This window comes from Lissotriton helveticus, chromosome 2_1, assembly GCF_964261635.1.
Source record: "Lissotriton helveticus chromosome 2_1, aLisHel1.1, whole genome shotgun sequence".
NCBI classification, from domain to species: domain Eukaryota; kingdom Metazoa; phylum Chordata; class Amphibia; order Caudata; family Salamandridae; genus Lissotriton; species Lissotriton helveticus.
In genome coordinates, this window is record NC_136059.1 from 156,235,952 (window position 1) to 156,249,082 (window position 13,131).

The 13,131-nt window shown below is 43.5% G+C and overlaps 1 protein-coding gene across 2 annotated transcripts in view; it reads right to left on the reverse strand.

The window, feature by feature from the left end:
- Positions 1–13,131, reverse strand: part of LOC144817820 (phospholipid-transporting ATPase ID-like) — an 892,949-nt gene that overhangs the window by 74,381 nt on the left and 805,437 nt on the right. For both annotated transcript variants that reach the window (XM_078674658.1, XM_078674659.1), the window contains exons 17-18: positions 6,084–6,199; positions 4,928–5,092 (exon numbers count right to left, since the gene is read on the reverse strand). In XM_078674658.1, coding sequence (XP_078530784.1) covers positions 4,928–5,092; positions 6,084–6,199 — 281 coding nt within the window. The remainder of the gene's footprint in view (positions 1–4,927; positions 5,093–6,083; positions 6,200–13,131) is intronic.

Here is a 13,131-nt window from a genome sequence, read left to right on the forward strand (position 1 = left end):
AACTGGCAGAAGCCCATGCGACCACCGTACTCACTGCCCATATGGCCGAAAATAACATCTTGGACCCTTCCCAACACGGGTTCAGGCCTGGACACAGTACGGAGTCCGCCCTCCTCTCCACTACCGAACATCTTAGGATGATCATGGACGCCGGTCAGAGTGCTGCGCTGATACTACTGGATCTCAGCGCGGCCTTTGACACAGTGTCCCATGATATCCTGTTGAGCCGATTGGAGGGCATCGGGATCAGGGACAGGGCACTAGAATGGTTCCGATCATTCCTCACGAGCAGATCCTTTCGTGTGTCTGCCCCCCCTTTCATCTCCCACTCTCATGAGATTAACCAAGGAGTACCACAGGGCTCTTCCCTCAGTCCGTCCCTTTTTAATTTATACATGCAGCCCCTGGCGGCAGTGGCCAAAGAATGGGACCTTACGCTGGTGTCGTATGCCGACGACACACAGCTAGTTATCACCCTCACTGAAATGCCATCTACCGCGGCCACAAAATTTAGGGATGGGCTGGCCGCCGTTGCCACCTGGATGACTGAAAATTGCCTACAGCTGAATGCAGGAAAAACCGAGGTACTACTCCTGGGTAAGAACCCCAGCCACTGGAGTGACCACTGGTGGCCCCCTCTGTTAGGACCTACCCCCCCTCCCAAAGCCCTAGTCAAAAACTTAGGAGTATGGCTGGATTCCGCACTTAACTACCAAACCCACACCAAAAAGGTAGCAGCTACATGCATTGGGTTACTGAGAAGCCTGCACCCCATTCTAGGCTTCTTTGATCCCAAAACACGGCAGCTCGTTGTCCAAGCCACCATCCTGTCCCGTCTGGACTATGCGAGCGTTCTACTATTAGGCGCTAACAAAGCCGAAACAACTAGGCTCCAGCGAATACAGAACTCTGCGGCCAGGGCAATTGTAGGCCTCCCCAGAAGGTGCTCCGTTAGAGGCACCATCCAGAGACTACACTGGCTTCCGGTGGAAGCTCGCATTCAATTTAAGGCCCTCACTACTGCTTTCAAAATCTTGAATGAGGAGGGCCCTGTACTCCTCCAATCGCTGCTTACTCCTTACACCCCCCAGCGCAATTTGCGCTCCATAGGTCAACATTTAGCAGTGGTCCCCCGCACTAAGTTCAGCCGCATCGGAGGTCGCTCCTTCAGACTCCGGGCGGCAAAACTATGGAACTCCCTACCCCTCCACATCCGCTGTATCGACAACCTACTCACTTTCCGCAAAGTTATCAAAACCCACCTTTTCTCATGTTGGTAGGTCCCTTCTCCCTTCCCTCACCCCAGTAGGTTGTGCTATGGTTCTTAGCGCCGGGACGCCCCGTTGCTGGGGCATCTGTCGCGCTCAACAAACCCATAACATAACATAACATAACATACAAAGTTTTAGGTGCTCGAAGAATACACATTTGTGTCTACACAAGTTATGGGTAATCATTCCTGTGGTATACAATAATGAAGTTCGGTTTTCTCAATGTTCATTAGTTACAGGTTTGTTAAGGAGGGGGATGGGGGGAGAAGAGGGGGAGCACAGATGCTACCTCGATAGGCGCTCCATTTATCCCATATTTGAGTCCACTTTTTCGGACATCCCCTGGAGACATAAACTGTTTTTTCACGAAACATGTACCAGTCCATATCTTTCCTCTATGAATTTAGGCCTGGAGCTTCACTCGTCCCCCATATTCTGGCAACGTTGTGCTTGGCCACGATATCACCCAGGGTTGCCCATGTTTTCTCTTTGTTACTCAAATCTGACAGCCCCCACACATTCAGTAAACACCTCCTTGCCTCTACAGTCAGGCCCAGTCCCAACACTTCTTCCATACACTTGAGGACGTCTGTCCAGTATTTGCTAATGTAGGTACATTCCCAGAATATATGTAGGAACGTGCCGTCTCTCCCACATTTTCGCCTGCTTCATGAGTCCTCCCCATATAACATCATGACCAACGCTGGTCCCGAATAATATACTCTATGGAGTACTTTTAATTGCCCCAGTTTGAGGCGTGATGACATTGCGACCTCCTTGGGGAAACCAAGGCCTCCAACCAGTCCTCGTCGTCCATGTTCTAACAGATCGTCCTCCCATTTCCCACGGAGCCGTATGAGTGGATCGGAAACATTATTGATTAACTTCCGTTAGGACAGGGATATTGATTTTTTTAGGCAGTTACCGGTCGAGGAGTCTGTCCTCTATTAGCGTTGCTTCAGGAATTGTCTCCCCTAACGGAATACATGCTCCCAGGGCATGCCTCACCTGGAGATATCTATATCTTTCCATTGTTGCAAATCCATACTCTCGTTGCAGCACAGAGAATGGTATCACCTTGCCTTCCCTCTACAAGTCACCCACCCGAGACAGCCTGATCACATCCCATTTGTCAAACCCCTTAGGGTTCCGAAGGGTTCCCAGCAGGTGTGAGTCCCACAGGGGGTGGCCTGCGTAATTTTCTTGGCCCAACCCAGGCTTTTATGAGCTGTATGCCATATCTGGACAGTGTGCGACGTGGGTGCCATCAGTTGCAGTTTAGCGGGTCTAGAGTAAAGTGCCCTGGCCCCTGACATAGGAGCCATCTATCCATTCGGTATCCTGGATCATCATCTGGTTGGTACGTGCATTGATTTATGGCTGCAAATTGCGCAGCCCAATAGTATTTTTTGATATCTGGAAGCCAATCCCTCCATCGTAACAGCCCCTTACCAGTTTAGTGATTGATATTTGCGGTTCTCCCTGAACAAGATTTCATTCTTAAATAATTTATGTCTTCAATAATTAGCATTCAGTCCTCTGCTTCTTCAATACTCTACCCTTAAATGTCCCTCAGTACTCCATCATTTAATGTGCAGTGTCTTCAGTATTCCACCCTGTATTCCATTCCTGTCTTCAATATTACGTTGTTCAATGCTCTACATCTTCAACAGTCCAACTAACTATTAGGGCTCAACCATTCCATATTTCACTGTTCAACTATGTGCCATGCTATCAATATTCCTCGATTGAATATTAAAGCTTCAATAATCCACCATTCAATAGTTCATTATTTGGCATCCCATTTCTCAGCTTTCCATCATTCAATATTCCAACATTAGTTTTCAATCCATTAACAATGCATCATTCATTGAGCCATATCTTACACATTGTATTTTTCAGTGTTTCAAGTCTTCAAGATTTCGACCATTTCACATAACGTTCCTCTGTTCAGTATTTCATCTTATAATCTTCTGCTGTTCAATAGTCTACCCTTCAATATTCCATCCTTCAATATTCCATTCTTTAACATCCCAACTTCCATCCTTCTGTATTACATCTTTCAACACAACATTCTTCAATGTTGCATTCTTCAAAGTCCTACTATTCAATATTTCACCCTTTAAAATGTCAGTCATAAGTGTTCCATCCTTCATGTTCTCTCTTTAATGTTTCACCATTTAATAACCCATCCTTTAATTTCCACCTTTTCAAATTCTATCCCTAACGATTTTGCTCCTTAAGGGTGTTAGTACTTCACCTTTCAATGTTCATCCTTTGAAATTCCACCATTCAATGCCCCCTCTGTCCATCGAACAGGCCCGGCTATTCTGCATTCTCTAGTGTCACCCTACACCCCCTCCAGAGCCCTTCGCTCTGGAACACTGCATCTGGCAACTTCGTCCAGAGTTAAGAGGGCCAGGTGGGGCGGCCGCTCTTTCAGCCATACAGCGGCAAGGCTCTGGAACTCTCTGCCTTTGACCTTGAGAGAGGACAGTAATTTACAGTACTTCAGGAAGGCCTTAAAGACCCACCTGTTTGCAAAAGCGTACTAACTACCCGTAGGCCCGACACAGTAATCAGTCTAAAGCGCTGCGAGGCCTCCGGGTAGTTATGCGCTATAGAAATGTAATTTTTCATTTCATTTCATTTCCATGCTCATGCTTAAATGCCCCACTCTTCAATGTTACAGTATACAAACGTCTATCATTTTAAGGGAACACCCATCAATTTCCAATGTCACATATTTCCCCTTCAGTGTTCCATCCTTGAATGGTCCAGGTGTCAATATTCTGCATTTCAATATTCTGTTCTTCAAATGCTCATCTTGTAATATGTTTCTGTTTAATCTGCCACCCTTCAATATTGCATCACTAAATGTTCTATTCTTCAAATATCTTCCGTTACGTTTTCAACCCTTCAAAATGGTGCCATTAAGGCATTATCCATACATTTTCCACCACTCAGGATGCTGCCTTTAAATATTCAACCTATCATTATCCCATCCTTAAATAGTTTAGCTGTTAATATTACACTCTTCCTAGATCAACACTTTTATGTTCCACCATTCAATGTTTCTTCTTTCAATATGACATCATTAGATATTTTACACACACAGTGCTGGTGGTCTTGAACGTATCATGCTACAACCGGTACTGGTTAAGGTTGTCTATGACCCACCGCGTCATAAGAACACATAAGACCATGGCATATTGATACGAAGGCATCCTCAGTATCTATTGAGTTCCCCATGGTTGAAGTTGTTAACCTTTTCACTTCGGCATGAATTTCGCAGCAGTGGTGGACATTCCAATCGCAGGCGTGGTCATGACGGCATCATGAGCACACGCCCACCATGACTAATGACGGCCAGGATCCATCATGAGCATGGAAGAGGTTAAATATGTTTTGAACAACTTGATATTTTCACATGGCACTCGGCGCCTAGATTCTGGGACTCGGTGCTAGTCATAAAGATCGGGGTGTGAGAACAGCTGCACAGGCTTTTTCTACATGTCTCAACATAGATCTGTAATGAAGGTGTGTTCATCTTTAACAGACATAAGCAACTGAATATACTTTTCATTGGTTATTTTTCTGTAGTGTGTGACATGCACACAAGCTTGCTGGTCAGTGTGAATATGAACAGTACATACCAGCAAATCTTTTTCAATCTCTTCAGATAACTCTGCCAGTTTCTCCTCCCTGTTGTCTAAAGATGTGCTTGCCTCATGGTGGCGCCTTTTCCACTTGCTGAAATAGTTTTTATCTAAGTCCTTGTAGGCCAGGACCAGAGTACGCAGGCCATCTCCAGCAAACTCCTGTCAAAAGATACAGAGGTCAAGAGAAGGTAGCCCAACCATATACCCAAAACATAGTCAGAAAGGGGGACACTGTTTACTAATCATTGGAGAGTTTGTCCAGTTTGACGAGGCAAATGGTAAACATTGAATCAATCATGGAACATTGCCGCAAGTTAGTTTAACTGTAATGTATTACGTGTGGAGGACAGCCAGAGGATGACGTGTGACCTTTAAACATTACCGGCTCCTTTTAGTGTGTACATATATAGATCGATGAACCACTTTGCAGATATGATTTGTTTGATGGATAATGTCTATTCACACAGTGTGTCATATACACAGACCTCAGAGAGAAAGCCATGAAAATGTGAGAATATAGATTTGTATGGCAAATATTGATGGACTCTCCAAAGGGTACACAATGACCTTGTCCAATGGCATGCCAGGTAGCTCTTGAGAACGACCAGCAGAGTGGAGGAAAGATGCACAACAGATAATGTAGCACTGATAGCGAGAGAGAAAAGGGACTTCAATAGGGGTTTTGCTTCAGTGCCTATTACAGGGACCGAGTGGCTCTTTCTCAACACAGCCAATGAAGTACTTAACTAGTATAAAACAGGGCCTGTGTATCATGTCATGCTGATGTGAACCATGGCATGATGCACTGGGAATGGAGGCAGTCTTTTGGTGTCGGCAGAAAATGTGAATATTAGCATAACTTGTTACGTATCCCACAACTGTGATCCAAATGCAACAGGTTCTCCCCCTGAGAGTGAAATGAGTGGCTTTAAATCAGAATCTATGGGGTTACATGTAGAATAATATGGTTATGTGAAAATAGGGCACACAGATTATGCAATAAATATTAAAAACCCTAAGCATCTTCTATGGGTTCCACACACCCGCAGGTTATAACATGGTTTTCAAATACACATTATGTAGTTATGTAGTGACCATCTGTAGCATTAGGAATGTTCCTGCTGCATTAGACAGAGTATCTGACACTCACATTGAGATGCTCAGTGGTGGTGTCCTTCAGGGCCTCGCAGGACCTATCCAGAAGCTCATAGAGAATGGTGTCCGCCCCCTTACAGTACAGGGTCAGCCTTCCGTCCGGGTCTCGCACTGCAACACAAATGAAAGATCATTAGGGCCATCTATACTGGGACTATCCGTCTGTCCTTTACCGATAACCTCAAGAACATCTTCATAGGCTTTCTTTCTCATACTAAATAATCAGGAGAAGTCATTGGCTAGCTTGTGATGACATTAATGACAGCCGAGTGAAGTTACCTGCTTTTGTAATTCAGAACGTTGAAAAATTAATGAACTTCACAAATGTTCTTTCTAAGCTTTAAATGGCAGCAGACTTTTTCAGCAAAATCATTTTTACTAGAGGCAAAGAAAAACCTGCTGGCAACAGTTTTTAACCAGTTTTAAAACTTTACCAACTTTGCAAAAGGGCAAAACGTTAAGGAATACTTCAAGTAGAAGTTTGGCAACCTTGCCCACCTGATATAGACACTATTATATAATAATATGTTTTACATACGGCTCCATGCTTCACTTAGGTCCATAAGCTAGACTATAGGAGCAATGCAAGATATTTATCAGTGTAATAATGTATAATTTCTATGTCTGTGATTTTTCCACTACTGTGTCACCCACTTGCCCTATAGCCCTTAGGCATCAGACTATTTATGCACACTGTTGTGACCACACAATGGGGCTGGTACGCTCTATATGAAACGAAGTAAATAAATACATATTTTTCTGATAACAATTGTATTTCTGATGTCAGCAGGTACCCCGAGACAATGGCTGTGTGCTGCTTTGGAAATCTTCCGTCCTAAGTGTATTAAATGTACCTAAACATTTGGATCACAGATACTAGTTTTGCCCTACTTGAATAATTGGTTCTCGCTTGGCGGGACGGTCTTTAGCTCCCACTGCTGTTGCAATTTTCCCTCCTGAGCCCAGAGGTGCTTTATGCCTCTGCTCCTGCACGCTGATTTACTTTCACTCAGCTATCATATCCAAGGTGATACTCAGATGTTACTACCTCGCTCCACTCTCTAAATACATCCACCAATTCCCTGCCCGCTGCATTTAAACCACAAAATGCAAAGCAGGACGAGTATCCTCTTAAAGAGTCTGGATTGATACCCCACTCTGACACCATGGCCACCCAGCCATTCTGCATATATGGGAACAGTAACATAGCTCCAACCTTCAACTTTCAACTAATATCCATGATGATGCCCAACTGGATGATGCACAGCGGGATTTCAGTCTGGATTCAAGTATGGGATCTGCCTTGACTGCCAAGGCGGACAACATTAGGAACATTTTAGATTAGGGAAGTTCTGCCCCTGGATCCTTTTAGACCTATTGGCTGCATTTTATATGGTCTCTCACTCAATCTCGATCAGACGCTTATCGAAATTTGGAATCTGCTTGAAAGCACTGGAGTGGCTGTCTCCCTTTCTCGCTGAGAGATCCCAGTCTATCCTTTTAACTCTCTCTCAATCGTTGTCTAAGCTGGTCACATGTAGGGTTCCCCGGATCTCCTCACTCACATCAACCCACTTCAATATTTCTCCTCTCACTCTGTTATTCATTCTATTGGACATGACTTAATGTCTTACACTAACGATATGCAAATTTTCATCTATTTTGCAAGTTATGTCGCAGACACCCAAAAACGCCGCTCACCTCACCTGGCAGCAGTTTCTATCTGGATGCTCAAGAATCATCTGAAGCTCAACTGTGAAAACTGAGATCCTTTTCTTTGGACTCCTCTCTTCCACCTGGTCACCATCCTGGTGGCGTCCAGGTCAAGGTTCCACACCCATCCCCACTAAATCAGTCAAAACTATGGGATCTTTGATTCTGATCTATTGTTCAAGACTTAAATTAATCGGATTGCATCATCCCACTACTTGATCTTGAAAAGGATCAGGAAATTCATCTCTTTCCATCCAATATCATCTCGTAAGTCTATTATGCAAGCACTAAGTCCCTCCAGACAAGACTACAACCATTATTTATATCTAGGATTACCTAACTATATTCTACAGCAGCTTCAGATCATCCAGAATGCTGCTGCCCATCTCATCCTCATTATTTTCTCACAACAATCAGTCTACGAGACCTCCAATGGGCCTCCTAACAGGAAGTACATGGTTTTTAAGTCTCCTTATCTCATGTATAAGGTCTTTCATCATATCGCCCTGGACACCTCAGTTCTAGATTCAAACCTTACACTCTATTCCTTAGATCGGCCTGGGCTTTGCTTCTTCACATTTCTATCATTAAAGAAAGCCATTCCGGTGACGGAGCATTCTTCTACTTGGCAGCTGGTCCTTGGAACTGCTTGCGTCACTCCATCCGAAGATCTCTCACATTCTGGAACCTCCTTAAAACCTGGCTCTTCCAGCATTGTTAGTTCAAACTCCTCTCTACCGCTCTCACAGTGTCTTCTACTCTGATCTCCCGTTCACTCCATGGGTAGCAGTGTGCTTTACTAGTCACTTTCATTGATTCATTCATTCATGACACTCAATGAGCATGGCTCACGCTGCATTTGTCCCATGATCTTCATAATGGAACCATTATGTTGATCTTCATCTACTGCGTTAAACTGCTTGGACTTTATTGTTATTTTCAAGAATTGCTACGTGGGGACATTTTTGCTTCTCCCTGAACTTCCCTCCGTGCAACACGTTTCTTAAAGTGGACATCCACCTTGCATGGAGGTAAGAGGTGTCTGTGCTTCTATGGTTTGTCCTCTTGTCAGGGCAAACTCAGCATCTCCTTTTCCCTCTTTCTTAAATGAATCTTACTTTAGGCAGGACCATTAGAAATACAGGCTTCTGACACTGTGGCTTTTTCCATCAATGTAAGACTGCAAGAAAGAGATGCTCTTAATGTGAATCTAAAGGGGTTCCGCTGCTACTAAATATAGTACCTAAGGCAGGGACAATTAACACAAAATGTACAAAAATCCTAAGCAACGTTACCTTTCTAAACTATCAAATCCATCGTGACAATACATGGGGCATTTGATGCAATGACCAGAGGAGAAATTCACATCAAATTCAATATATTTATTATTTAGCAAAATATGCTGTTCCGTATATACTAGAAAGATAATGCATACATTGTTTAAAATACATCTGTAGCATTTCACTTCGTTGTTGTTTCAACCATACACTCACCCATACGCTCTCATTCGTCCACAATATACATCTAACCACAAATATAGGACAAGGTTCCTCAGTAATAGGAAAGTAAGACTGATATAATCTTTTTCACTATTTGGCAAAAATAATGATAGATGTCACAAAGAGTGGTTCCTATATGGTACATTTAACTTGTATACATTGTATCTCTGAAACATTGGCCATTTTTCATTGTAAATTTCTCCTGTGAAATGTACAATGAGAATGTGATGCTCTTGCCACATAATCCATAATTGGCTACAAAGAAGGATGATTTTAACAAGAAAATCTTTCATGTTCAAAAAGATTTAAAGTTAATAAAATCACTGCAAAAGTGGGAAGCTGAGCGCCTTGGTGAAGTCAACTGGTTCCCTTCTGCTGCTGATTGATGTATTCAGGATTGTAAGAAGGTGATGCCTGTGCATCAATGTTAGCCTCTTTAACTGGATGCCTTTGTTATCTATCCTGACTGTTTTCCTTTTGATTTGCTGCTTTCTTCACTATTGTATTTGCCCGCCTCTGAAACAGCGCTCTCTTCCCAGGGGTTTCTGCACTGGGTATTTTAAAATCCTTGCACTGCTGTCGTGATGGGACTATTGTCTTTCTGCATTGTCCTTGTCATAACGCTCATGATATTTAGCGTTTGAAGCATGAACAGTTCTGGGCCTGCAGTTCAAGCCTTCATGCTGGTCTCTCACGCCTCAGACCCCGTTGCGACACAACACACAAGATTTGGCTACCAGCCGGTCCATTCACATGCACAGCCCCTGCCAGCAGCTTTTCCTAGCCCGGCTGCCACACTCACACTTGGGCATGATAAAGGAAAATGTGTTCCATTCTCATTCGGTGCAGTTTACTCTTTTTTTACCTTATGGATGTCCTTTGAGAGAGTGAACTTTGCAAAGCGCTTGAAGCATGGTGGGAGAGCCCTGGATTATTGATCTCTAAACCCAGAGTTCAATCCCCAGCTCTACCTGCTGCACATGGTTTAGATTCAACACCATTTTACAACATCCCATTTGTAGGTCTCTTCCAACCTGTAGGCCAAAGCCTATGATGGACCGCATTGCTTTGAGTGGCATGAACACGATGGAGAAGTGTAAAAGGGGTGTGGCCTGCGTACTTAAGAGCATGGTTAAAACAAGTAAACAAAAGTCCCATGCTTCACACAGAATGCTACCTGACTAGTATTTGGGTTTTTCGCTAGAGTGTTTTGTTATTACGGCCAGACATAGCACACAACAAACTTCCGCCTAACACAAGCCAGGCATTTGGACCACGTTTGACATACACGTGTTACAACAATGGTTTTGCTGTGAATAATTAGAATTGGTCATTACACATGATACACATGTGGGCATGACTCTGTGCGCGCTAGAGAGAGGCCAGGATTTGAATGAGCATGTAGTCTGAGCACTATTACGGCACACTGATGGATACTGCCTCCAATTCTAAGTCATGACAAGTCATGAATCACAGTCTGAACACACCTGGACATATAAAGGCAACTCAGTACACACGCAGTGTACAAATGCTAGAACAGCCTAGAGCTCGGCACTTTAGAGCAGATGCCTCTTGACTTTGACAAATACTTAGTAAAGTAAATTCCAATAACCTTTTTACAATCTGCCAACAATTGGACGTATAACAAAATGCACAGAGAAAACTGCACTGAAAGAAAGAGAGTTTACAAATATTGATAAATTCAATACTAGTATTCGCCTACTGAAAATACAACGTATATACAATTAAAATCAAAGTGTACTGTTTACTAATAAAAACTTGGAAAAAGTCTCTACTACATTCTCAAGCCTTTCCTTTCCTTCCTAGCCATATGAGACTGATTGGCATTGCCAATGATTGTTGTTTCACGCGTCACTTAAATTCATGTTTGCTTCACAGACACTGTTCTCAAAGCATTGTATCAGGATGCCCTTTGGTAACTAACAGTGTGCCTAATAACGAACGCATTACGAGTTGCACAGTACTAGTGGCACGGTAGATTTACATGTGAATTTACGCTCACCGTATGGTAAATCCGCTCAGCACCCTACAATTAAGAGTTAAACACCACGAACTGCGGGATTACCTCTGGGACTACAGTTCCCTGTACTTTCCTGGAGTTCAAAACACAGTGAATTGCCAATTCCGTGGGGTTTAACCCATACATTTACCAACTGCTAGGTAACTTTGGCTGGTTTGAGCGTCATGTAGAGATTTGGGGAGTAGGGGAGGGAAGTATGAGTTGTTTACTGGCAGACGGGAGAATTCTATGCTCCCTAATGTAAGAATAAACTGTACATTAGGCTCGGCTGCATTTTACCACGTGGAATTACTCCAACTGCTACACTAGAATCTTATGCCACAAAAATGCCATAAACTGAAAAAGTGAGATCATGAAAGTAAGTGTGTGTAGGTAAATATAGATTTATTATAGATCACTTCACATGCATCACCCTTGATGATACATATATATGAATATATATATATATGTATATCTGCTTGACATTGTAACATACAACCTGACACCACACTATTAGTACTAATACATATAGAACAGTGAGGAGAAAGGCATGTTATACATAAGTCATATGTAGTGTGTAAGAAGTCCATTTCGGTTAACATTACAATCAGCTGTTGCCAGTGCTTAATTTGATCCGGTGGTTTCAGGCTCGGCCAGAGGCGTCACTAGGGGGGTGCGGACCGCACCGGGTGACACCCTCACATGGGGTGACACCATCTGGTTAGCTCTGCTTGAAGGTGAGGGCGAACACCGTTTTACTGTACTGGCAGTGCTTTGTAGGAAGATGGGGTTTGAAACCAATGCGGCTTCCACGTGTTTAATCTGGATCATGAAACCGGGGCTGGCAGCAAAACTGTAGCAAGTTTCGGAGGCCTGGAAACACCAGATTTCAGAGGATGCTGTGGAGGCAGGCCCTTACTGCAGCAGGAACAGGTTCCTATCCATACAAGGATTGAACGGTCGCTTTTCCTTTTTTTTTGTTTTGTTTAAATTTAAAAGACGTACATTTTTATAAAGCTTGCAAAATATAACAACTGAAATTGTGAAGTTGTTAGTTTATGATCTTTGAAACCTCTCACCCTAGTTAAAACTGAGGACTGGAGACACGGGCAGAAGGCAACTGGCTTTGGCACACTGGGGCTTATTCACAAAGGCGTTCTAGGGTGGCTAGAGTACTCTTATATGCCTTTGTGTATTGACCTCCAAAACATCTGAATTGGAAATATTCAAGCAATATTCATATAGAATGAGTACAAATAGAAAGGACTGTGCCTTCTCTCCACTTTTACCAATAGGGAGTAGAACGTTTCAGGCCGATTTACAAAGGCAGGTAAGATGTGTGTAACAGTACTCCTTTGGTACTACTTTCTGTGCTCATAACTTCTTTTGAGAATTGACTCTAACGTGCAAATGCCTTGGCAAAAGACAAGAATTCCACTTTCATTAAAACAGAGGCCCTGGCATCAGACCAACACCATAATGGCAGAAAACATCAGGACCTAAAGGCTGTCAGCGGGTGAAACCCCTCTTGTCTCTGGAGATGAGTATCCAGACATAGGCAACAGGTTATTTTATTTATTTATTTAATGCATTTTTATGTAGCGCAGACTTCACCTAAAGGTGTTAGAGTGCTTCACAATAGGACCAAGTATGCTAGATGAGGAGAATATTACATATTTACACGTTACAGAAACAAACGAGAAACAAGAAAAGGCAGCCGCGTAGCTAGGGGGGGCGGGGGGGGCGGTCCACCCCAGGCGGCACCTTATCTGAGGCGGCAGAGCAGAGGCGGCGGGCCGCGCGGGCGGGCA